Genomic DNA, 27,128 nt, shown 5'->3' with positions numbered 1-27,128 from the left:
ACCCCATTCAGTTACCGCAAAACATGGCGCCGTACAGCGCCATCTTCTTTAGCTTTCAAACTCGGGGCAATTTATCGTTGAGGTCGATCAAAAATTAAAATAGGTACACATTTTTAGAAGCAACTTCATTTAATTGTGCGTTTTAGACCTATGTTCGTCATTTTTATCTATCTAGCGAAAGTTGTATAAAATGTAGGTATCTAATTGATGAACTTACTAGAGAAAGGCCTCAAGATTGCCAGGATTCATATTTTTTGACAACCGTATTACCCACTCACATGATTCCGATTTTAACAAAAGGTGCCCTGAACTGCTCTGCCATTTCGCAGATACGACGGCACAGTGTCATGATATTTTCAAAAATCGATAACTTTACTTCTGCTAAAGCATTTGCAACGATTATTTTGGTTTTTTAATGATAAAGAAACAAAGAATTTATTTTACCACTATAGCATTGTGCTGTTATAATAAAAATAATTATTAAAAATTCACAAAGTTGACCCAATGAAATAATGTCCGCGTTATAGTAGAAAACTATTTTTAATTAAAAATCTAAATCGATAACGTATCTTTTTTTTGTATTCAATTTAAAGAAGACTTAATAAGCTTTTAATTGGTACTAAACATCTTGATAGCTCACCTATGAAATTGCCGAGTAAAACTAATTCAAATTCCGATAAGAAACTTTCGAATTGCTCAATCTGCTGTGAAACTATATATTATGTTCATGATTTTTTTGTGGCTAATTTAGACACTGAAGTACTAAAATATAGTAAAAAACAGTTTAAGACACTAATAATCTTGAAATAAAATGCATAGCTTATGCAATTATAACGATGATAGTAGCTATATAACTTAAAATAACAAAAGAGTATCTACGTACCTACTAAATTTTGGTGTTTTTATAATTGCCGATCACCAACAACCGAACTAACTTATAACTACACTAACACGTTTAATACATCCACCATAACACACACTTCACAACATATTAAGCACAATAAACCAATAATAACTATTAACACATAAAATTATACTGATTACAAACGTAAATAAGCCGGTAAACTGACTTCTTCCATCTCAAAAATAAAGATGGCTACCCATTTAGGGTGGAGACACAACAGCGCGCGGTGCAGATGTTCAACAGAAATAGGAACTTCAAAATTGTAATACCTAATTAATTATTTATTTAATCGTATAATTATTTAGTTTATTCAATGTAAATAGCAAAGAAATATTAGTAAATACAAATTATAAGTAAGTAGTAAAAAAAATCCCAAAACGCGTATGCAACGCGTCTAGTACACCACATGCCTTACGATATGCAGAAATGCTTTAAGCAACCACAGTTGCCGGGTTTGTACTTACAATTTACCGTCACATGTTTTGATCGCTAATCCTGTGTAATACACAGTGATTTAATACATTCTATGGTTTATTAATGTAACTTAATAATCGAACTATTTAATGTCTATTGGTTGCTCAAGATATATTTAGTAATCTTAGAAATGTAGGGCATTCAAATAAGAAACACGTCAAGAATCTACAGAACTATTGTTTTGAAGTGATATTATTTGGTCATCAATATTAAGTAGGTCTAAAATATAGTTTTAAACTAATAGACCAATAAACGCGGAGTAGTTTAATATACATTACTAATAGAAATATCTAAATTTGAATACTTGAGGCATTTTAAAACACGCAGCAACTTTTTACACATCGCACTTCCTGAACAACTTGCAAAGTAAAATAGATAAGAAATACTGTGGTTGTGTCTATATGGTTGAAACATTTTTTAAATATTGTCACGTTGGTAGTCTGTGTTTTAAAAATTGTTTATACCGTATCTGTGCAGCCCTTCACAGATAATAAATAAAAAACCGCATACACTCCTTTTGCAACTCGAGTTGCGACGATCATTTTAGAGGTGCGCAATCTTGAAACTCTAGTTGCTGGAATCATGTGAGTGGTTACTCGTATGATCTAAGTTTTTAAAACGGTTTGTCTTATTTGTAATCGTCTTCTAGCATCTTCTAGTGTCTGTCTGTATATGTTTCATCAAAATCGGTTCATCCGTTTCAATGCACGGCTATAAGGAGCAAAAATGTACTAGGTATAAAACTTTATACGCTACAACATTGGTTATTACAATAAAGACTAAATTACATTAGTCGATGCTTATTGCGTAATACATTAAAAGTATTAAAACGTATGAAGAAGTGAGACATTTTCATTAATTATATTCCAAATGTTATTGAAGTACATACATTGAAGTTAAGTAATTGACTGCTATATAACAACTACGAGTATAACAACACTTTTGTCCATTAAATATTATTGGATATTACAGACTTCAAAAATATTTTGAGACCGTTACACGGGTTTGTACAGTAAAAAAAATTCAGGAATCGAAACGAAATATGAATACTAATATCACTGTGAATACAAAAGCCCGTATAAATAATAAAATAAAAGATAACAATGGAATAAATAAAGTGATTTATTCTCTAACACCACTGTTTATGTTCGAACACATTTTTGGAGTGTTTAGATTTCGGATCAAAAATAATGATTTGATCGCTACAGACTGGAGAATGAAAGGAATTGGATTATTTATGGCGATGATTTTAACTGGCATTTATGGATCATTTCTCCTCAACTCGACGCCTTTGTTACAACAAATTACAACAATAACTTCATTAATTAGGATTCTAGAATATTCTAGCTCGGTCGTATATTTCCTATTGTATATTGCAGTTGTAATAATTCATTTGTTATTGAGGAACGCTGTCAACGTTCGTATTATCTCAAATTATGCGGAAATGGACTCAAGATTAAACCTCACATTGAAGGAAACCTTTTACAGAACGACAAGAAACTATAATTATACCATTATTTTTGCAACTATCGCCGTAAACTCAGTGTACTTCGTGTTGTACTCCTCGAGTAGAAATACCATATATAGAAATACCACAAATTATATTCATTTTTATACAGTCGGCAGTATATACATGTTGCATGACGTTGAAATATTGTTTGTCTGTATCTTGGTTCACATGCTTAAAGTCCGACTGGTTATACTCAATAACAGTCTCGATAGACTTGTCAGAGAAAATGAAAAAAAGGATAATGTATTCGCTACAACAGTTGGCCAGGACAAAATGGAGACAAAACTGCATGAACTTTCGCAGGTGTACGACGTTATCGGAGAGACGAGCCGCTTGATAAACGATCTCTACAACTTTCAAATCTTCATAGCGTTAATAAGTACTTTCGTTTACGTACTGCGTTCTTTATGGGTGCTGTTGTATTCGTTTAAAAATGAGATGATTGTTGTCGACTTGATATTGTCGATTAGTTGGAGTGGTATCAAGTTGTTTTACTTGCTGGCGTTGTCGCTTGTATGCGATGGCTTGTTGGCGGTGCGGGAAGACACGAAGGTGCTGGTGAATGAGCTGGTGATGGACTACGAACTGCCGCCGAACGCGCGCGCGCAGGCGAAGGCGTTCACTCAGCTGATAGACGCACGCCCGCTGAGCTTTCACGTTTACGATATGTTCACTGTCGATATCACGTTGATGCTGAAGTTCATAAGCGTTTCCACTACATACTTAATTATCGTTATACAAATTTCGAATTTCGTTTGAATAGGATAGTTAAATGATGATTGTGTATTTGCACAAATTTGATGTAATGCACCTCTTTGAATCGTTGCAGTTTTACGTTATGTAGGTACCTACTATAATTAAAGTTTAAATATTAAAGGGTTTCTTCTAGTTTTAATTGTTCTTTGATCAAAGCTACAGACAATTAAATTTACCCATTGAACAAGAATATGAAAATTAATTAGCTAATAATTTATCACCCGCTTTAATTTCTCAATCGTGTATTTAAGGTCTGTAGAGTTATATCAAGATAAGTCTGCAACGATTTTGATAGCACACGCAGTGCAAGTATTATTTTAAACGTGAAACTTCTATGAAATTATGATGCATAAATAACACTTGCACTGCGCGTGCTATCAAAATCGTTGCAGACTTATCTTGGTCTAACTCTATCAGTTATATTGTAATATACATTTAGTGATTATATTATGTTTCTTGAATAAATATTTAATTCCATTGGTCAATAATGGTTATCTTCCAAAGTCCACTTAATAAATATGTTATGTCTAATGAATTAATACCATTTGCTAATTTATTGTTCACTTTTTATAGACGATAGACGTAGCGTAGCTTGAGTACACTCATTTGCTTAATTGGGAAACCTACACAATAACCGTCACTATGACGACGACGAGTGACAATAAAACAAAAAAAAGCAATCTATCTAATCTTATACCTTTAAACGAGCAATTCTTGTTTATTTATTTATTTATATATATATATATATATATATTTCGGGGATCTCGGAAACGGCTCTAACGATTTCGATGAAATTTGGTATATAGGGGGTTTTCGGGGGCGAAAAATCGATCTAGCTAGGTCTTATCTCTGGGAAAACGCGCATTTCCGAGTTATTATATGTTTTCCGAGCGAAGCTCGGTCACCCAGATATTTAAGATTAATTATTAGTAAAGATTTTAGGTCGGTTACTCATAATAATACTTATAGCAAATAGACGCATACGCAGAAAAACAAATCGTAGAATACACCGCATTAATTTAAATTCGGAGTAAAAGACAAAAATATCTAATTATGACACTAGAGGGACCGTGCGCCTTGGAGGGCCTGCCATCTTGTGGCTTGAATTGGAAACATAAACTGTACATGACACTTCACGTAATCACGTCAAAGCAAGTGCTGCCCTCAACAGGCCAAGTAGACAACATGCCAATCGCTAACGCTCCATAGCGATCAAAACGCAACTGTCACTGTCACACTAATATGGAAGAGTGATAGAGAGACACAAAGCGAATCGATGGCGAAGCGCAAGCGATTGTCACCTTGGCTAGGCCGCCTGTTCACGTACGTTTTCTTATGCATTATAGGTTCTGCCATCTTGTGGGCTACATTGGAAGCTTACACTTGACATTTACACTTCGTGCCAATAAACAGGGGACTCCTGTGCTGCTGCTGCCCCCTACAATACAAGCTCGATGGGTAGAGTGACAGCTGTCCATATAATTTATAACCCAAAAATGCCATATCTCGCGAAATTGGATTGAAGCGACACCTGTCAGCGTATCCATCGAGTTTGAAAAACACTATAGGTTCATTTAGATATAGTTTACACCTCATGCGTTTTTAGCTGCGCAAAATATAATAACAGGGGATATTTCCAGCATAATGTCCCTATTTGAAGCCGGCATCATAGCCAAGATGACTATGGACGAGTACAAGAACCTTCCGGAACACTCTCGAAGGTCCGACCCGGTCAGCGAGTCTGATCAAGACAGCTCGGAACCTAAGGACTCCACTGGTACTACGTCACAGGTAATGCTAGTCTTACCACCATCGGCTACTAAAGTAAGGATGCTAAGCACAAAGAATATCGTATATTGACACTCCATTTCATATTTCTATCGCACGCGCATAATTATATTGCTCTTCCGCTCGCACAGTAGCATTGACTGCCGGCATCATCACATCAGCTGTTTTGTTAGAATCAATATCTTATCCGTTAAAATATTATTATTGCTTAGTAATAAAAAGATTTCAAATTTTTATCACGAGCGTCGCGAGTAATTCGAGAAGTGAGATCTTGAGCGTTGCGAGGGTTTCAAGGAAAGAGCTAAACAAACTTTAACAACGATTGAAATACAAAAATTTTCACTACACCAACGAATGGATAACTAACTATTGGGTCAATTTTTGAAGAGGGTGTTTTTTCGACATTTGTATGGCATTCTTTTATTTTTGGAAAATTAGATTTATAATCGTCGATTTAGGAAGGATTCTTAACAACAAAAAATATACTGTACGAGGCACCACTCTACTTTTTATAGTTAACTAGATATGGATGTCTGAAGATTGACATTTGTATGGCACTATTTAGCAATTGGCAGTATCAAAATGTTTATGTCACTATTTATTAATTTTGTGGCATTTGTAAGACCCTGACGACATTTGTATGACGCCTTTTCGACATTTGTATGGCACCATGTCGACATTTGTATGCCACAATCGACATCTTTACGGTCAAAATAGTCGTACAAATGTCGCCATACAAATGTCGCCAATAATATTTTTTGGCGAATTTTCTTACACCATATAACCGATTCACTTATTTATTTTACTATATATTTTAACACTATGTTTGCAACTATTATTATGAAATACACGTTTTTATTTGGACGAACCAAAATATATCGAAAGAGATTATTACCTGTTTTTACATAAATAAAACTGTTTCCGCGTGCATACTTAATGGTGATAGACGCCCAACTAACCGCACTATTGCATCGTAAAGTTAATCTAATAGTTATTCAATAGACAAAATAGTTATTTTTGATACAAGTGCGAAAAAGAGGAAATTCGAAAACGAGTGACGATAAGTTAAAACACGACCGAAGGGAGTGTTTTAAATCGACACGAGTTAAGAACTCTACTGTAAAAGATTTTACAGTACATATGGGGCTACTTTTCCGCACTAGTGCGTAAAATAGCACTTTTCGTGCGTATGTCGAAACTTTAAAGTGCCATATGTACTGTAAAACGTTGTTCGATACACGTGCGAATAGGTAATTCGCAACTCGTGTCGATTTAAAACACTCCCTTCGGTCGTGTTTTAATTTATCGCCACTCGTTTTGAATTTCCACTTTTTCGCACTTGTATCGAAAATAACTATTGGGGGGTATCTTTAAGTCATAAGTGTCATAACAAAACAAGTGCCGCGCGGGACAACGGTAAAAAATCTTCCCTTGTTTTATTAAATAACGCATTAAATTATCTAAATGACTAAATAAATTCTCTAGAAAATGCTCTTTATAAAAATATAAAGCTATTAATAATACGTTGCCTACATCCAAGGTTATGATTTTTTTAATTGGGCAATGCCGCCACTGGGACACGCGAAAAACGGCAAATTTCGCCGTTTTTGGACCTTCAAATGCGATTTTGTCAGAAACAAATAATATTTAAGGTACAGTTGTACATTATTTTTAAAGTTTATAATACACTGAATGAAAATATATACATATATAGTCTTTGTATGGACTTCAAGTTTTAGCCATGGGACAGCAAAAAATGCCTATTTGAAAATTGACCCATAAAAGTTTACAAATGAAATCCGTTTGAACGCTATTATAGTACATTACATACCTATGGTGGTGAAATCGTGAATGCTCCAGATCGCAGGTGTTTGTGGCCCGAATCGAAGGTGAGGGCCATAAATATGTGATCTGGGGCTTTACGAATTCCCGCCCGTGGTTTGTCTAAAGTTTTACGTTTTGCCTTGGCCAGGAAGTGAGATTTTCTCCTCGCGTAGCGGGAATTTTCGGAGAATAAAGAGTCTTTAGGAGCTGGTATGGTGAAATTTTTCAAACTGCTCTTACTTTACCCTTAATTCTGGATACGCCCTTTATATACTGTAAGGCAGAGGGGCGGCGTAGTAAAGGTAATATTGGTTGTAGACGCAACAGGTCGAGTCGACGAAGGGCCTCACCCCCCTGTCGCTGAGCATGCTTCGGGGCGCGTTCTGCTTGCTGGGGATCGGCCATTTACTGGCAGGTAACACTTTTGTTCCATTCATATCACTTGTTTAACACTCCTCTATATCTATTTGTACAGTCAGCATCAAAACTAGCGGTCAAAAGTATTCTACCAAAAAGTGATGATTCTATATTGTATTTAGAACAATTAAGACTAAAAGATATACATTTCAACGCAAATTTTAGAGATTTATATATATTTGGAAAAGTTATTCGAAATATCAGATAATTTTGGCGCGTTGTTTCATCCGCTACTGTTGATGCTGACTGCTGGACACACAATCATGATAACTTGATAAAGACAAAGTAGCAAAATAGAAAAAAAAATATCTTGTAACCTACGCTCATATGTGAACCTATGCTCAAAATAACAGTTTTGCTGGCTGTACCTATAACTTTTAAAAGGTTTTATGTATTTTAGCTGGAGAAAAATATTTGTTAAGACAATTTTATTTGTTTTAATTTTTAACAAGCAGAAACGTCTGCGAACGATGCGTTAAGCTTAGAATATCCAAGTCAAATCTCACCCTAGACAGTAATTTTTCCACTTTTAAAATTGTATTTGTGTTCCATCATTTTCCAGCTATAGCCCTAGCAGTCGAGATCCAACTCCACCGTCGTTCCAAAAAGAAGGGGACCATAGAACATTCACCAAGAAGGGTGGTCCGAGAGAGCGTTCTCAGTAAAGCAGACAAGTTCCTGAGAAGACTGTTCAGGCGGCTAGCTGCAGCTACTCACAGGCAGCTCGACAGAGCCTTGGGGCCTGCAGTTTAAAAGTCAAGTGTCTGAAATCATTATTTCGAGGGGCAAAGGCAGAAGACGTCTGCATAGCTGAACAGAGCCTTGGGACCTGCAGTTTAAGTGAAGTGTCCGAAAAGATATTTTGAGGGCCAGACTACATTAGCTCAACAGGGCCTTAGGACCTGCAGTTTAAGATTGTTTTTCACTAAAGCTGTCACATGACTGCTGGGTCAAAATTCTATTCGTTGTCTTGTTTTTTTGTCCCCAAAAAATGTGACGGAGTGGAGCTTTTTTTGTGGGGTGAAATTTAGTTTTAATTTTTCTCTAGAGAATTATAATCTACAGCTAAATAGAAAGACTTGCTTTTAGCACAAAACTTTTTTATTTATTTGATAAAAGCCAGAAATTGAAGCGTGACATATTGGTCAGAAACAATTAAGACAACGGAAAAAATGTTGACCCAGCTTTCTTATCTCAGTTGATTCTAAAACGGCTGATCGAGGCGGCAATGCTGACCGACAAAATATTGAAATGTTTCTTTGAGAACAAATAGAAAGGACATGCAGTTTATGAGGGTCTTCACTAAATCGGTCAGATGTTTGAAGACTGATCTCTGCTGTTCATCAGCCGCTGGACAAGACTTTATTGTGAAGACCATATTGAGTTATACTAAGCAGAAAATATCTTATATGAAATAGAAATAAACTATAAATAAATAAAGCTTCGATGTAATTGATCCTTTAAATGCTAGTTGTTTTTATCTCGTTAGCAATAAATTCGAATAAATAGTTCTTAATTACGGTCGGGGGAAATGCTTTAGATTATAATTTTAATATTTTACCAACTGTAGCTAAAAAACAGATCTCACTCTGATGAAAGTAATTGTGTATTCCTATCGCATATAATCACTACATAGTATAAAACAAAGTCACTTCCCGCTGTGTCTGTCACTATGTTTAAAATTACGCAACGGATTTTGATGCGGTTTTTTTTAATAGATAGAGTGATTCAAGAGGAAGGTTTATGTATAATTTGTTCACCCGTGCAAAGCCGAGGCGGGTCGCTAGTTTATAGATATTTTCAAAAATCGATTTTTACTAAGTTAAGTCACGACTATTAAATCGTCTTTTATTATATTAGTACGCCAGTACCGACAGCTGAGACTAGATTATTGTATCAAAAAGTTAGGTCCCGTGTCAACAGAAACAAGATAAGAAAGTTAGAAAGTCGACGCTTGGTTTATAACACAACTAAAAGTGATCAGACCTTCACGTCATGAAAAAAGTTGTGTACGTGCTCGTATTCAATATTGATGACATTGCCTTTAATAGTTTTATAGGTATTTTATCAATTAAGACTCGCTATGTTCAAATTATTAATGATCAAACTTAGTTCAATCAATTACCTACAGATAATGTTAGTAAATCGAATTTTCACTTCAAAATGTTGGCATCGAATTATTGCCGCAAAGTAGGTACCTATGTATTCCGCCTATAGTAGGTACAGTAAATTACTTAAAATACGTTTCAGGTTTTGGCTAGAGTCTCTCTATAACATGCCAATCCTAGTTTTAGTTATTAGATCTCATTCCAATATGATACTGATATGATACTTTATTATTTCTTCCACCAAAAACGTCACTTTTGACACTGGCAAATCAGTATCATATTGAAATGAGATCTAATAACTAAAGGGGCCCACTGATTAACAGTCCGCCGGACGGTATCGGCCTGTCAGTTGTTCGGAGCTGTCAACTTTTTGTTCTAACTGACAGGCCGAAACCGTCCAGCGAACTGTTAATCAGTGGGCCCCTTAAAACTAGAATTGGCCTGATAGTCTTATTTTTTTAATGGTGTTGGTGTGTAAAATAATATGAAAACTAATTTTGCTTCAGCCCCCTCGTGAAATATGGTGACTGTCAGTCCGTATATCTCAAGAAACGAAACCAGCTCATTGAATTAGATCGCCTACAAGATGCTGCTAATAAAGTTAGTCTGGCCCGCTTCAGTCTCTGACTCTCCAACTGTCTCGCTGCTAATAATAATATAAATATTTATAAATATTATAGGGACATTCTAACACAAATTGACTAAGTCCCACGGTAAGCTTAAGAAGGCTTGTGTTGTGGGTACTCAGACAACGATATATATTACACAAATACTTAAATACATAGAAAACATATATGACTCAGGAACAAATAACTGTGCTCATCACACAAATAAATGCCCTTACCGGCATTTGAACCCATACTGTTGAATAACTTTTTTCTGCCGGTTGATACATTAAAAAAAGTGAGATTAAATTCTCTATTTTAAAACTAGTTTGGTCTCTGTACGGGAAAGTTCATAAAGCGGGTCAAAAACGCCCAATGACCTTTGCTCGTTATCTTTATACGAATAACTTGTCAAAACGTCCTAATGGCAAGCGACAAAGTGGTACCTTTTGCTTGAAAATTACACATTTATTTGGATTACTTGTTGAATATTGTTCGTTGAAATCCAAGATGACGGCCATGCACTATATATGTCATAAAAGTCGTCATGGACGTCATTATACAGGTTTTAGGGAGTGCAGATTTCGAAAATGATGACCATTTTAAAATCCATGATGGCGGCGACACACTTTGTCATAAAAATCGTCATTGTAGGTTTTAGGGGGTGCAGATTCCGAAAATGATGACCATTTTGGAATCCAAGATGGCGACCATGCAGTATGTCATAAAACTCGTCATGGATGTCGTTTTATAGGTTTTAGGGGGTGCAGATTTCGAACCCACTAGGCCAGACCAGTCGTCAATTCTTACTATTTTTTAAATTCTCACCGTCTAGTGAATTGGGCCTACTATGTGCCATTACAAAAGGCAGAATCCCCGCTTTCACAACCGAGAAACAGCAATACCGAGAAGAGCGGCAAACGTTAGACGTGTAAAATTTGCCGTGCATTTTTCCAGCATTGTGCAGCCGAATTGGCGGGCGCAAGCAAAGCCGCATGCAAATGCGATGCACAGTGCAGATTACTTTATACGGTAGATATGTCACTCAGCCGGGCTGGGACATGATTGGCGCGACAGTATCTCGCGTCGAGACTACCCGTCCCTCTTTTGTTAACTTATTTAGAAAAAGACGGGTAGTCTATCTCGCCGAGAGATACTGTCGCGCCAATCATGTGCTAGGGGTGCAGATACCCCGGTTTGACGGGTACCTGATTTGACGTTTAGAAAGTGCGGGGACACGTGAAACTTACTATAAGTCGATGTTGATAAAATTATGACGTAAGACAACACCGTTATTAATTTTAGTTATTATCAGAATGACATGAGTCAATATTAGAAATAAACGAAACGTTTACTTCTACGAGGGGCGTTCAAAATATTCTCGGTATTGATATCTTACGACCTCTTCTAAAATTTCTTTCGTTACTGGCCGCTAAGGTTTATTCATTGACATTAAAAAAAAGTATAATTCGAACCGAGATAGTCTTTTGTTTTTCTGCAATTGCTGAACAAACATGAACATCATGTGCGAATTGACAATGTTAACTAAATTAGAACATCGATGCGTGATAAAATTCTTGACAAAACAGGGTAAAAATCAAAAAACCATAAAAGAGGAAATGGATTGTGTTTACCGTGAGTCTGCTCCTTCTTTATCTACCATTCAAAAGTGGTCAAGCGAGTTTAAACGCGGAAGGGAGAGTATTGAAGATGACCCTAGACCTGGCCGGCCTGTAGTAGCTACTTCACAAGAAAATATTGATAAAGTGGAAAAACTTATATTGGAAGATGGTCGAGTGAAGGTAAAATCTATAGCACAAGTAACCAATCTCTCTATTGGTACCGTACATGATATTATACATGACCATCTTAATATGTCAAAAGTAAGAGCAAGATGGGTTCCGCGAATGCTGACTCGGCTTCAAAAAGACATGCGTGTAGCTTGTTGTTCCGATTTTATTGACCTGTGCGGTGAAAATCCTGATGAGGTGCTGCAAAGAATAGTTACTGGAGATGAAACCTGGGTTCATCATTATGACCCAGAGAGTAAACAAGAGTCCATGCAGTGGCACATTAAGGGTTCAGCTCATCCCAAGAAGTTCAAGGTCATCCCTTCAGCTGGCAAGGTCATGGCCACGATATTTTGGGATTGTGAAGGAGTATTACTAATCGATTATAAAGAAAAAGGTGTAAATATCACAGGACAGTACTACGCTAACATTCTACGTCAATTAAAGGATGTAATTAAAGAAAAGAGGCGAGGAAAGTTAACCAAAGGTATTCTGCTTCTGCATGACAACGCCCCCGTCCATACTGCTCATATTGCCAAGGCAGCTATTGTTGAATGTGGGTTTAAAACTGTTACTCACCCACCGTATAGTCCGGACTTAGCCCCCAGCGACTTCTTTTTGCTCCCCAATCTTAAAAAGGATCTGCGTGGAAATAAATTTTCTGACGATGAAGCATTGAAGGCGGCAGTGGAGGAGCATTTTTACACGAAAGATAAAAAATATTTTTACGAGGGATTAAAAAAAATAATTGATCGATCTTTTAAGTGTATGAACATAGGGGGGGAGTATATTGAAAAATAAAAATATCAAACTTTTCGTACTTGTTTGTTTTCATTCTCATACCGAGAATATTTTGAATACCCCTCGTAGGATTGAGTCACATTTTGTTTTCAAGATTTAAATAGATTTTCATTTTATCGATATCGATAAAATATAAGTCGATATTTAATTTATCACTAGCAATGGTACATTTTCCCTCGAAAAATCGGGGAAAAACACTAGATAAGTGTCATATTGATAGCTTATTATGCAGTGAACTGACATGGAAGTGTAACAGATAACGAATTAGTTTTGAAACGCGGTTAACCATTCTTTAGTCAACACCCAACCATCCATCGTGGCCATTTGTTAAACTCGGCTACCATTTTACTAAAAGCTCCTACCGGACAACGTCATGCTTTACGAACACACTTTTAACATTGGCGAAATCATCATAAATTTGATGGAAGGCATTTTTTAAAAGGAGAAGAAGTTTGGTTCGTAGAATATATTCTATCTTTACTCGAAAGTGCCATTGCCATATCTTCTACAGTATTCATGTTATCTATGCTGAAAATAGTTGCGTAAAATAAACGACGTAACTACATTGGGATTTCTATAGTGATAAGTTCTTTCGCTACGAATAAATACTATCACCGAGGCAAGTTCGTTTGTCAAAAAAACATTTTCATTTACATTATATCGGAAAGCTCCCAACCGAAGTTTTTGTAAAAATTCACAGAAATGGAGTTTAGAGGGAACAAATTATTTCACCGAGAGGGTTTATCGTTATAAAACGTTTGGAATCCCTAGAGCTAAGGCTTAGCGAAGGGATAAATATTAAATAAAAAACCGACCAAGTGCGTGTCGGACTCGCGCACGGAGGGTTCCGCAGCATCAACAAAAAACAAGCAAAAAAACGGTCACCCATCCAAGTACTGACCCCGCCCGACGTTGCTTAACTTCGGTCAAAAATCACGTTTGTTGTATGGGAGCCCCACTTAAATCTTTATTTTATTCTGTTTTTAGTATTTGTTGTTATAGCGGCAACTGAAATACATCATCTGTGAAAATGTCAACTGTCTAGCTACACGGTTCGTGAGATACAGCCTGGTGACAGACGGACGGACGGACGGACGGACAGCGGAGTCTTAGTAATAGGGTCCCGTGTTTACCCTTTGGGTACGGAACCCTAAAAACTAATTTCGGTGTACGCCGATAGGCTTTGTCCGCATTTTAACGTAAGCGCGAACTGTTTATAAAACAGTTTTCTCAAACGGTAATCTTAAACTAACATTATGTATAACAATACAGTAATAAAATTATTGTTAAATAAAGGTCGAAAAATGAGCCCCAGCGATAAAAAAAGGAAAATTAACAATGAGCACTATCATATACATTTTCAATTTTAGAAATCGTTAAGAAACTATTTCAAACTACGACAGAAATTATAGATTTTCATTAAATAGAGAACGAGTAATTTGAACACGATTTAAACCTAAATTATTAAATTGATGTCAAATGTCGGGTTTGAACTAAGCACTTTAGTTAGGGCCCGACTGGTACTAAAGACGAAGTTTCCTAATGAACAAAATCCGATTTAGTTTGGAAAATTAATAATTGGCCTAGTGAAAACGAATCTGCCTTCTGTCACAGAATAAATAATAGTACTAGGTACAGAAGATTCACTCTCTAACAAAACGCGTCTATTACGACAGATATGACCGCTAGGTGGTGCAAGCGCGAGCAGGCGTACGTAGCGGAGGGCTTCAACTACTATGGCTAGACACCAAAATTGGTGTGGGCCGCATGTACTTGTAGGCACTTGCAGCGACGCGACGAAATTGCGGTGAGTCACGCCTGCTTCTATTTTATTGACTAACAGGGGCCCGTTTCTCAAAAGCTTGTAACTTGTAATAGATACAAGCGGATGTCACTTTTTGGCAGCTATTGTTAGAAAGGGACTTCCACATGTATTACAAGTTACAAGGTTTTATCAAACGGGCCCCAGGTGCCCGCGATTTTGTCCACGTGTAACTAGCGTTGACAGAAACTCGAATCTAATTGTAATATCATACATAAAACTCCAAAAAATAGCAAGATCTGTTATTTATTATCAATTATAATAATATCAACACTAACACTTTTGTGTACCAAATAGTAGGTGTACATTTTAAGAGAAATAGAGTCTGTTCGAAAAGAGAAGAGTCATGGAATGTATTGGGCCCCAAACATTCCACGACTCTTCTCTTTCCGAACAGGCTCTAATCTAACAATAACATTATATCCTACACCTTATCTTTCTTCAAACAAACATACTTAAATAAGTTTCTAAGGTGACGTTATTTGAACTAAGATAAAGATAGTCACAATTAGAGATGCCACGAATATTCGGCAACTATTCGGTATTCGGCCTATTCAGCCACTTTGCCGAATATTCGGAATTCGGGCGAATGTTGCCTAGTATTCGGCCGAATACCGAATATCTGTTGCACCTACTTAACAAGAAAAATTGCACAAGAAAATAACCAAAAACTACGTAGGTATATTTAGAATGTGTCCTTGGAAAGTTGTTAAATACGAAGGCCCTTTTTTGAGCATTTGTTGTTAAAAACATTTTATTTTTATCATGAGTCTGTTTTGTTTGACTCTATTCATTAATGCTGTTCAATAAAAATATATCTTAGCTAACGTCATCTAACGTTGAGCTTTGTTAGCGATCAGTTTTCATAATAATTGTGACTTAAAATGTTCGCATGTCATGCCGAATATTCGGTATTTGGCCAAAACCACTATTCGGAGCATCTCTAGTCACAATAACCTAATGGAAAGAAACGAAGTGTAAACAAACCCATAATAGTAATTAGCCCTAACTTGTTTACCCCCGCTACGCTAATCACTTTACTTCGGCAGTGTCCACGGAAAAATAACTTATAGTTCCTCCATTAGTACTTGATTAGTACAGTCGAGCCTTCAAGTGTTTACAAAGCTCTATTAGATGTTACAAACAACCAAAGGACAATACACTCAATGTCTTCCAATAGATACTAAAGTCTAGATTCGCTCCGGAAATTGCTCAAATACTTAAGAGGAAAGGGGACGGCCACTTCACCATACAAACGTAGTCCCCATTTTCCTCTCTGGATGTTAACATTATGGAAAATATTTTTACATATTATGATATTTATGATGTATATTAACCATAGCTATGCCAGGCGTGGCTCACTCCGCGATTTCGTCGCTTTGCTACAGGTAGCTCAAAGTACATGTACTTTGAGCTATCTGTAGCAAAGCGACATCCGTTCCACACCAATTTTGGTGGCTAGCCATAAGCCGCGCGTGGCGCTGTCGCCACCTAGCGGCCATATCTGTGCTGATCGTAACAGACGCGTTTTGTTAGAGAGTGAGTCTTCTGTACCTAGTACTATTAGTTATTCTGTGGCTATATATGCCCCTACGTTTGATTTTATTAGATTATTGGATTATTGTAAAAAATTAGGAGCGGATACCTACCAGATTAAATACAATTTTTTAAATACTCCTAAGTAACTAAAAGTTTGAAAAAAAAAACCTAGGGCATAGCTGTGGTTGATATACAACAAATTGTGTCAAAATATTTTCAATTATGTTAATATCCAGAGAGGAACGTGAGGACTACGTTTGTATGAAAAGGCGACGCGCGCGCGGGTCCTCCACTTTCCTCTTAAAGCTGCGTACAGAACGAAGTATGAGACTGTTACGTTATACTAAAGTGGGGTTTTCTACGTAAACAGAGTCGAAAAGGGTTGACACCCGAAACTTTGTTGATAAAAACCATCGGTTGGCCGCAAAATAATATCCGCGAATACCCTACCGACGTCAAATCGCGGGGAGTTTCTGTGTTAGTTGAGGGATACATACAAAGTTGGGATAACTTGATTTGACGAAGAACGGTGATACCAGAAGGGCTACTGCCAACCATTTATTACGTTTGTTCGTCTATTTGCCTCTCTATCGCTCAAAAGAACAAGGGTAATAGAGAGACAGATAATAAAACTTCGATTTTCGATTTTCGCGATAGACCCTCAGGATTCGGGTCATCGGAAGGGACATTGCGAAGTTTTTTAACACAATACTTGTCCTTAGCTGTTTCTAGGACGCGCTACGGATCAAATCCACCTCAAACACAAGTCGTAAAAAGGGATTATCTTGAGTTAGCATTTAAAATGAATCACAACATGCCTATTTAAACTTAATTTCAATATTTGCATTGCCAATGCCGAGCGTTTATAGGTAAGTACCCATAATTCCCATAAACCGGTCAAAGAAAAGGTTAATATTAATTATACCTACTGCCGTATTCGAACTTCAAGATATTCACACGAGACGACACGTACTAGATCCATTCTAGATACGTTATAGTTTAGATTTCAACTAGTTCTCTATTGCAGCGCAATTCCGGCAACCAAGGTCACTTTTACGATAGATCGTGTTAGATATCTATTAGATGTGAATTAGATCTCTAAGTAATATCTTGTGGAAATCGTTCAAGAGTATCTCCAGAATCGCGCAAATGTCAAATTTGACAGGTTAGATCTTAAACATATCGTTATCGTATCTTGGCGATGTCTAAAAGATATCTAATAGATGTCTATTACAAAATCCGAATCGGGCCCATAGTGTCGTACCTGGAGCTCTTACAGAGCTGGTACACTCTTAAAATTCGTCGCGTTTTGTAACTTCGCCCCGTCAATTTTATGAACCCTTATTATGTACCTACCTGTTGCACATAACACAATACTATAAGAACCCAGTTCTTAAGGTCCACTAAAATGGGTAAAAATATTGCGAAATATTCTTAAATTACTTAATTTAAAAATATTTCGCGTTTGCATGATTCATGCATGGATTAAAAGCAAAATCAACTAAAACGACGCTTTACCCGCATGGCACATATTTCCAAATACCAACAAAATGTAACGCCAATGATCAAAACCGCCATATAGTCCTCTCCAAAATAGACCTTAAAAAGTAGCACTAAAGTTGATTTTAGATGCGATCCGAATAACACTTGAATGCAGTTTAGTTTTGAAAGAGGACTCACAGTCGTGAAATTAATCTCGTACAGGTATACTCAGATAAATTATAAGCCGACTTTGTGTAGTTTCTGTCTGCGGATCATTAATTATGAACCTCTGTGAATATCACCCGATTTTCCAACTAAGGATGCGGCACAACAGTGAAAATACAGTGGCGACACTTTAAAAATTAAACTTAACTTCTAATTTACTTTGAGTAGCTGCGTACAATCTAAGACAATTTCGTGCTTCGAATTTGATAGGTAAACGAGATGGCGCTGTACAGCTCTATACATTTTGCTGTAACTCTGATTGTCAAAAGTTGACGTTTGACAATTGAGTGACCGCAAAACATATGGTGCAGTATAGCGCCATCTGTTTTAGATGTCAAAACAAGGGGCACTACCTATACTATATAAATATTGGGGGACAATCTTGACACAGATCGACTTAGCCCCAAACTAAGCAAAGCTTGTAAACGGCGTGTGAGACTCGCCGCTCCTTTCCCTCTCTTGGCGAGAGGGGGGGAGAATTTGGTCCTACCCACTAAAGCGCGGTCGTCAACAACCGTTCTGCCCCATCGGCTATCGGTCCTACGAGCAATGTTATTATAGATAGTAGATAAGCAATCTAAAAATCCAGAAATCCCCTTGATCCCGCTGTTATAATCTGTGCTTACAGTGAAATATTCAGTGATTAAGGTAAAAGCAGGTGTAACGCCAGAGCCTATCGCGGCGCTTTCCAAGATTGAACATTATACAACCCCTAATAATCAAGGTCAGGGGGAGGGGGGAGGAAACTGAAATATGTGTTGCTTTATTATTAGAGAGCGGATTTGAAGTAGCGATCTCAATATTAATATGGGTATGACTGGTATAATTTATTATTTTTTCTACACACAAAAATTATGTAACTTATCGGAACAAAAAAGTAAAAACCTTTTTGGAAGCTTTTGTAAATATTGGGCAAAAAATATGATGATAATAAATAAATGGGGTCCCGTTGTTTCCAATAAAGTTTTAAGTCATAATGTATTGTTTGTCATATTATCATTAGTCATAAAACTGAAACCGTTAATATTTCAGGATTTTCGTTTGGTTATCCTATAGATAGGTTAGGTTAGGTTTGTTTTTTTGCAATCCTGAAAAGTGACGCGTTTCTGAACCAAATGAATTATGACTAACGAAAATTCGGGCAAACAATACATTATGGCTTAAAACTACTTGGGAAACAATAGAGACCCTAAATAAATATGCGTAGAAAAAATAATAAATTACCTATACCAGTCATATCCATATTAATATTGAGATCGCTTCTTCAAATCCGCTCTCTACTTATTATATTTCCTTGAAAGCATACAGCTGGATGATAAATCTGTAAATTACCTACACAAACTAGTAGGTATATTAAATTAATTTTGTGTTAAGCAGAAACCTTCGTTGCCTAGCGGTAAGAGCGTGCGAGTGTGCGATTTTAAATCCGGAGGTGTCGGGTTAAGGATGATTCACGGTAGCCCGGGCCGGGGCCGGGCCGGAGCGCCCGGCGCTTCGTTTTCTATGGAAAGCACCACGTGGTCACCGAACAGCGGTCATAGAAAATTACATGTCGGACGCCCCGGCCCGGGCACGGCCCGGTCTAGCGTGAGTCATCCTTTAGTCGTACGTCCCGGGTCGGGCCGGGGGGCTCGCACCAATGAGTATTTTTAAAATGTTGGTTCTCTAAAATTTTGGTTAGGCACCAACTTCAAAAACTAAGTAATTACCCGGATGGTTATTAAATTTCTTATTTATCATCTTCCTCGCGTTGTCCTGGCATTTTGCCACGGTTCATGGGAGCCTGGGGTCCGCTTGGCTACTAATCCCAGTAATTAAATTTCTTATTATTATGTATTAATTACTTTTTGGTAGAAATTTGCTTTACGGCGACATAGGGACTGAACAAGGATAAAGGAGCGGTATACAAACAAGATTAAGTGCTTTTCAGTTGGTTAGTTTTTTGAAGGCTTCCTCTTTTAAAAAAACAAATTAAGTTTAGTTATTTTGTTATGGTTCGCCAAAACATGTACGAGTGACATGCACGCGCGAACGATATCTAAATGATATCTTTTTGATGACAAAATGTACGTTCGAATTGGCCTCACGCTCGCCGGGTGCGAATTAAAATCAAACTCAAGTTTGTGACGTAATGTCCCCTGGAATGTTTAATCCCGCACCTCGGACGGACGGCTACAATAAAGGTAGTCCTGGATACTTGGCCGAGGCCCGCATTAACACAGTGTTCGGGCTTTTGGGAGCATACTGAAAGTTTTTGGAACCTCTTTTATTCTGATAAAAGTTTGCAACATTACCGTTTTATTACCGTCTACGTGAATTCGTAAGGTATACAGAAAGACATTAACTATGGAGCTAAAAAACGGAGAAACATGTAAATCAAATTTCGTCTAATTTGATTTTAGGTCTAATTTGATTTGACTAGAGGACGGTATTGCTTATAGTAAAAGTCGTCAAATTTTAGTTACGAATTCATCACACAATAATAATTTAATACATTTCAGGAGTGTATAATTTTATACTTTTTCTCAGAACTGTTTTATTGGTGGTACTGACGTATTTCAATATAACAACTATTACTTACAAGCATCATACGAATGTGTGACGAATTCCATTTAACTATTGTCATTATTTGGTTTGTCTCAAAAGTTGAAAATCAAATGGAACACAACCATTTGTTGAGCACAAAATAACATTGAAATGCCTTAACTCGACCTTACTATGAAAATATTTTACTGTAAAACATATTTACCGTATCGTGAATTTATTTTTCTGTTTTGACATTTTGCTAGGACATCAGTTATCCGCGACCTCGACCAGCGAACCTGCGTCGAATCGTCGGAAATAAAGGTAACCCGGTAATACATGTTTTAAGAAATTTTGTATTTTGTATTTGTATTTAATGTGTGCCCAAAGCGCGAATATTTTACAAATTATAATATTTGAAATTGCACCCAGGATTACCCACCCTTCGTACTTTGTACTTTGAAACTCTGGCGTACTTGTGCGAATGTGCGTGCGTGTATGCAAGCTTAAAATTCTAAGGAACTTTCCTCCGCAATGTTTTATATATAAGTTACTATGCAATGTGGGACCGGCCCAATCCAATCGGCGAATGACTTGGGCAGTTTTGGAAGGAACAACGGAACTAAGAAGCTGCAACAGCATGTTTAGCAACTAGTCGAGTTGCGGCAAAAGTTGCTGACCGTCGTGCGTAGTGATGTGCTGGTGGCGGAAAAGCGGGAACGTACCCCAACTAAAGGCGGTTCTCACTGACATCCGTATACGTGTGCATAGAAAAGATAGAAAAGAAAATACATTTATTTACGTCAAACCAAACCAGTTAATTACATAGAATACATAGATGAGTTTGACGTTAAAAAAGGACCCCCAGCGTAATGCTACTGTGTCGCTCAAATAATCGAGGTACCGTTTGGATTCAAACTACACCAGCATTACTGTAGCAGTATTACAGCGCGACATTACTGCTGACCGCATTGCTGCCGTAAATGCTAAAAAAACCGGGCGGAAACATCGATTTTCATATTTAAGACAGCTTTTAATACCTAATTAAACAGCAAGAAAATTACGTAGGTAAGCTTAAATTTACTTTTGATGTTCACAAGAAGGACGCTTAACGTATGATACGTTAAGTGTTAACACTAATCTTTTGGCGTTTACATACCATTCTTTCCCTTGGAGAATATTTCAGTACCGGGAACATTCCCGCGGCACAACACTAGTCGTGCGTGCTCACTGGAGCTACCACTTACAAGTTCTTACTTTATCTTATTGTTCAGTTGCTCACTTTAGCAGGAAAAGGTGGCCGCAGGGTTCCGTAACTCAAGGAAAACGAAATGTAATTGATATCGTTATGTGTACCTACATCTACACAGAGGTTATCTTGCTAACGGTGAAATATATTTAGGGCAACGACCAAGAGAACCTACTATTAATGCATAATAAAACACTTGAATACTTAGATACTATTATCAAAATATGAACCCTTTTACAATGCACATATGATAAATTTGTGGACGTATGTGAATATACAATTATACATATACTTCAAATGTGAGGGAAATTGCTTTGGAGAGGCACGCAGTTTAAAAATGGTTTATCTCTTCTACATTTCAAAATACTTCTAAATATCCGACTATATTATACATAATTAAATTTAGGCACACAGTATCATCAGACATCGTCAAAGCCAGAGTAATCAGGGTTTTCACACCACAATTGCCTCGCATAAAACGCAAGCAAAGTTACAAGCAAGTTGGTAAAAAGGCCAAGTAATCCTCACAATTCGGGCTTACATTTTAATCACCAGTTCGGTGATCGATACGCGAAGATTTATTGTTCAGATCGCGCCCATTGTCAAACTTGTTGTCGACGCCCGGACCCTTTTATGAAATTCGCAAACCATTGTTTTGATCCGGATTTAAAAAAAAGTTTGAAAAAGTTCCCTTGTGCTGACCGCACTCAAAAACGCGCGCGAACGAAACAGCAGCGAAAATCGCCTTTAAGTCGTAAATAATAGAGTTAAAACTTTTCAGTGTACGATTTTCGAGGTGTGAATTGAGATTGCCATACTAAATAACGAGGTCATGAGTTTTTTTGCCTTTTGTCGGTCATTTAAAACTTTCATTAGTGAATTCGCTCGCTAAAATTCTCACTTTATTTTCATTTGGGTTGTTTAATTAAATTGCTTCTGAATTGCGCTGCGCTGAGTGACGTCCGTGTTGGATTGCTGTGTTTCGAGTGTGGATGTGTGCGGGAATTTATTTGGTAGTAAACTGTGTACAGTCGACGTCGAAGATATGTTTACACTTTTGCACCTCCTTTACTCCTTTGTAATACGGCAAAAATGTAAACATAACTTTGACGTCGAACTGTACTCGTACAGTCGCGTTTGTTCTAATTCCGTCGCGCTCAAACTTGTCGGAAAGAACATATTATAACAGGTATTCATTAAGAGGGGCTGTGAGTATACATACATAATATACTATATCTTGCGAACGCTATAGGTAAATACCGTAAAACGAGGTGACTTTAGGAAATTTTGGGGATACTTTGATAGTTTTAAAACTGCCACTAAATTATCATTATTCATTATTTTCTCGAACTGTTCGTGTAACAAGTTAGATTATTATACATACTTGTTTACCTACTACTAAAAAATCCGAATAAAAATATGTAACGGCTGAAAAACTGAAATATCGAAGTCGCCCCTGCATTTGAAAGTCACCCCGGTTTACGGTACGCTTCAAATATTTGAACACGTCGCTTGAAAGCTTTTTAGACAACAACGAATTCAGATCAAATTCATAACCTACCAACAATCAAAAACTGCTGACAATCAGTAACATCTTGGGGTTCAATGCCCTAATAGGTACATACTAATACAATTAATTTGAATGATTATTAAATGTTTCGTTTGATATTGAAACAAATCAAAATCAACTCTATTTTCTAACACCATTCATTCAAACTTGAGTGTCAATTTTTCTTGTATAGTAGGCCGCTAGCTAGAGGGTGTACGCGTAGGTGTACGCCGCATTAGTTCCCAAACGCCCACCTAGTCAAGCGGCTTACCAAAATAAGCTTTTATATACTTCTTATATATGTATAACAAAAGATTATATAGCCGAGGGTTAGTTTGTTCCTCGCCCAAGGGATTTAATATCAATCTAGGAGTCACGGCTAGCCTAGCCTAATTTGAATATTTTCTTAAGTTGCTTTCTTAGGCTGTAGGTACAATTCGATCAAATTTTATTTTATATTTTTGTTGACTATGCGCTTCAAACAACATAACAAGACAATGTTGTATTTTATACGACCTTTGCAATCTAATGTTATTTAGAAAGTTAACTACTGTTTAAAAACTTAAACCATTGTAAGCCTACAAAAAATACTACAATACTCAATGATATAGATATTTTTCTTCATAGTTAATCCGTTTTAAAGCACAAAGTTTGGCAAATTTAGTTTTAGATAAATCACAATTGTTACGTTTTTCGTGTGTATTTAGTAGGTACACAGCTAATCGGGTTATTTATAATTAAGTAATCTACAATTCGTTGTAATAGCTTTCTTGGTAATAATGTATGAAACCTTAGGCCTATTTTTAGTTCATTTTTGTATGACATATTTGTAAAAGGCTGTTTGTTTTAAACAAATCCATTATAATACACACCAGTAACATTGCAGTTTGAAATTCCTAAACACTGATACATCTTCCCTAAGGGTCCGTATACATAATTAGGATGGCGGTTGCCGGCCACAAAACAAATTTCCATATGCCCAGTTTTTCTGGTGGTATAAGTTGTCCAATTTGTAACGTTAAGGCGATCCTCGTCAGCTGGACAGATTGAGCCTACGGGAGACGCGATGGATCAAACCTAACGTATAGCCAAGAGCGCTGAGCCACGAATACGCTACTTTTGAGGTGGAGTCGCCACGATGCCTTTTGAAAACGATAGATCTGGGACCCGTTTCTCAAAATCTTGTAACTTGTAATACAAGTGGAAGTCCCTTTCTAACAAAAGCTGTCAAAAAGGGACTTCCACTTGTATTACAAGTTACAAGCTTTTGAGAAACGGGCTCCAGGCGGCATTTTGAGAAGTGGAATTTGATAGTTTGGCCACTATATTAAGCATTTGTTGCAGATCGGGCCACGAATGGTGAAAAATATACACGAATAATGTGTATGTACCTACAGTTTATACAATATGTTGCACAATAATAGTTTTTTTTTCAAACTTGAAGGGTAGACATTTCAAAAAGCAATTGTAGGGTTGTGACAATGCAAATTAGAAACAATTTTTTACGATTCTCAATTAAAACTGCAAAGGCCATAATAATAATATAATATAGGTACATTAAGGTAGAGTTTGTGCGGAATGAGAAGAGTCGTGGAATGTAAAGAAGCCCATACATTCTACGACTCTTCTCTTTCCGCACAGACTCTAAGGTTTAGGTGTATAATTTGTCAAGGTTGTGTGTAACCCGTGCGAAGCCGGGGCGAGTCGCTATATATGTAGTATCGTAAAAATATCGATGGTATTACTTAAAAGCTTGAATCTGTTAGCAACATTTTTCTATTCATGATTTCATCATTCGTAGCTCCGTGCACCGCGATCCCTCATATCCAAGCAGCCGCGCTCGATCTTCGTCTACCCATACAAGTACACTCACATACGCTTTGATCACTACTTCAAACAAAATGTAGCCTATTTAGATACGTCCTGACGTTCCCACGGGCGATGGCTAGATCCAGATACGGCTAATATTAACGGCAGTTTAAGGGTTGGAATTAATCAAAACCCTTGTTTGCGGATTTGGGTCAAACACAAAACTGTGTTTGCGTCTTTCCTGTACACTAAAGTTAAGGGTTATTATTATTATTAGGTTATTTTTCTTATTTAACCGTTATCCACATGAAAAGGTAATCCTTTTATTTGAATAAGTATGATAAAATCATTACATCCACAAGCTGTTAACTATTGACCTCAGGAGAGAAAACTTGTGTGTTCCCGAGAACTGTTACATTTTAATAGCTAACAGCATGTGGGCATCATCATCATCATCATCATAACTTAAGAGCTTTGCGCTTGTCGGTGGAGTAATCGCCAATCATTTATTTCTTGTGCCAGTCTTTTAATTTCCTCATACGACGTATCATTTTTCATTTGGCTAAGATAAGTTATTCTAGGTTTCCCTTCTTCTCTTGTCTTTTCAATCCTGCCTTCCAAGATGTTACTACCATCATGCCTCTCCTCCTCCTCTCTCTTGTGAGCATGTATAGCCTTAACTTTTTGTATATGTCTACAGGAAAGACGCGAACAAAGTTTTGTGTTTCATTTGTACTTTTGTTTACAATACGGAAGTGAAACTTTCAGTGGAAATATAAATGTTTATTCATTAATGTCTCGCGCTAAATAATCATGTTTTCTAACATTGTGTATAATTATAATTGGGATAACGCAATTTTGCGATGCGACATTTTAAGGGTGTAAATTGTATGGAGATGAGAGCTGGTACCGTACACAAGCTGTTGAAAAATACTATAATAAAGCTAATTTTAGGGCACGCTATGTTGACGCGTTCGCTGAAAGTAGGTACGTCGCGTCGACAGAACCCGTACCATGAGTCACTGACAGTGTCAAAACTGACATATGCGCTATCGAGAACGTAATTTACTTTCTATATATCTCGTTTGCACTAATATGCGAGTACGAGCGAGATGTATAGACAGTAAATTACGTTCTAGATGGCGTTTATGTCAGTGTCAAACTGGTGGTAGCCGTACGGTGGGGTAATTGTAGTATAGTGTAGGTTTAACAAGAATTAAATCTGTTACTATCAGCGAAAGTGTTAAGGGGCCCACTGATTAACAGTCCGCCGAGCGATATCGGCCTGTCAGTTGTTCGGAACTGTCAAAATTTTGTTCTAACCGACAGGCCGATACCGTCCGGCGGACTGTTAATCAGTGGGCCCCTATATAAAGGAATAACTAGCCTAAAACCGACAAACTAAAATTTACAGCTCTTCTAAGAAGCCTTAGGTCACCCATCTTGACCCACACAAAGACTCTTGCAAGGCCCAAACTAAAACAATTCTCGTTGGTACATGCGAGCTCATAAATTAAAGTTTTCAAGTACAAATTAGTGTCAGGCGGGTCCCTCTTTATTCTCAAAGTCGTCCAATATTGCTTGAGCCGGAGATTCCCAAAATGTATAGGTACATAGTACAAGGGGTCAAAAGTTGGCTGGTTATATGATAGTTGCGAAGAACGGCCGTCATCGTCATAGGAGTCGTGGAGGTTATTGCTGGGACAGATGCCGAATTAATCAAGGGCGTACATGGAGGGGTAAGTAAGGCTACGAAACAAGCGAGATCATAGCCTTGTTTGACTAAAATAATCAACGTACTGATTTAGTACTGTGTCGTCATTATCGCTTTACCCATCACGGAACAATGGTGTTCCGGACATTTCGGAGGCGCGGAGCCGAAACCTACATGTAGATGCCCTTTTGACACTATAATAAAATGTACGGGGTACACCGAGCGGACGCTGCTTTTGC

General features: G+C 37.2%; 2 protein-coding genes across 2 annotated transcripts in view; both read left to right on the top strand.

Annotated features, from left to right (window-relative positions):
* LOC134650008 (ionotropic receptor 40a) overlaps nucleotides 1-8,428 on the top strand; it is a 29,263-nt gene extending 20,835 nt beyond the window's left edge. Inside the window, exons 13-15 of the mRNA XM_063504822.1 lie at nucleotides 5,285-5,435; nucleotides 7,575-7,671; nucleotides 8,236-8,428. Coding sequence (XP_063360892.1) covers nucleotides 5,285-5,435; nucleotides 7,575-7,671; nucleotides 8,236-8,426 — 439 coding nt within the window. The 3' untranslated portion in view covers nucleotides 8,427-8,428. The remainder of the gene's footprint in view (nucleotides 1-5,284; nucleotides 5,436-7,574; nucleotides 7,672-8,235) is intronic.
* LOC134650500 (uncharacterized) lies at nucleotides 2,969-3,647 on the top strand. Its single transcript, XM_063505457.1, has one exon. The coding sequence runs from the start codon at nucleotides 3,012-3,014 to the stop codon at nucleotides 3,645-3,647; it is 636 nt and encodes a 211-aa protein (XP_063361527.1). The 5' UTR covers nucleotides 2,969-3,011.
* Nucleotides 8,429-27,128: the final 18,700 nt, after the last annotated feature.

This window comes from Cydia amplana, chromosome 8 (genome assembly GCF_948474715.1).
Source record: "Cydia amplana chromosome 8, ilCydAmpl1.1, whole genome shotgun sequence".
Taxonomy (NCBI): Eukaryota; Metazoa; Arthropoda; class Insecta; order Lepidoptera; family Tortricidae; genus Cydia; species Cydia amplana.
Note: the sequence above shows the minus strand (reverse complement) of the source record. Positions and strands in the feature narration are given on the sequence as shown.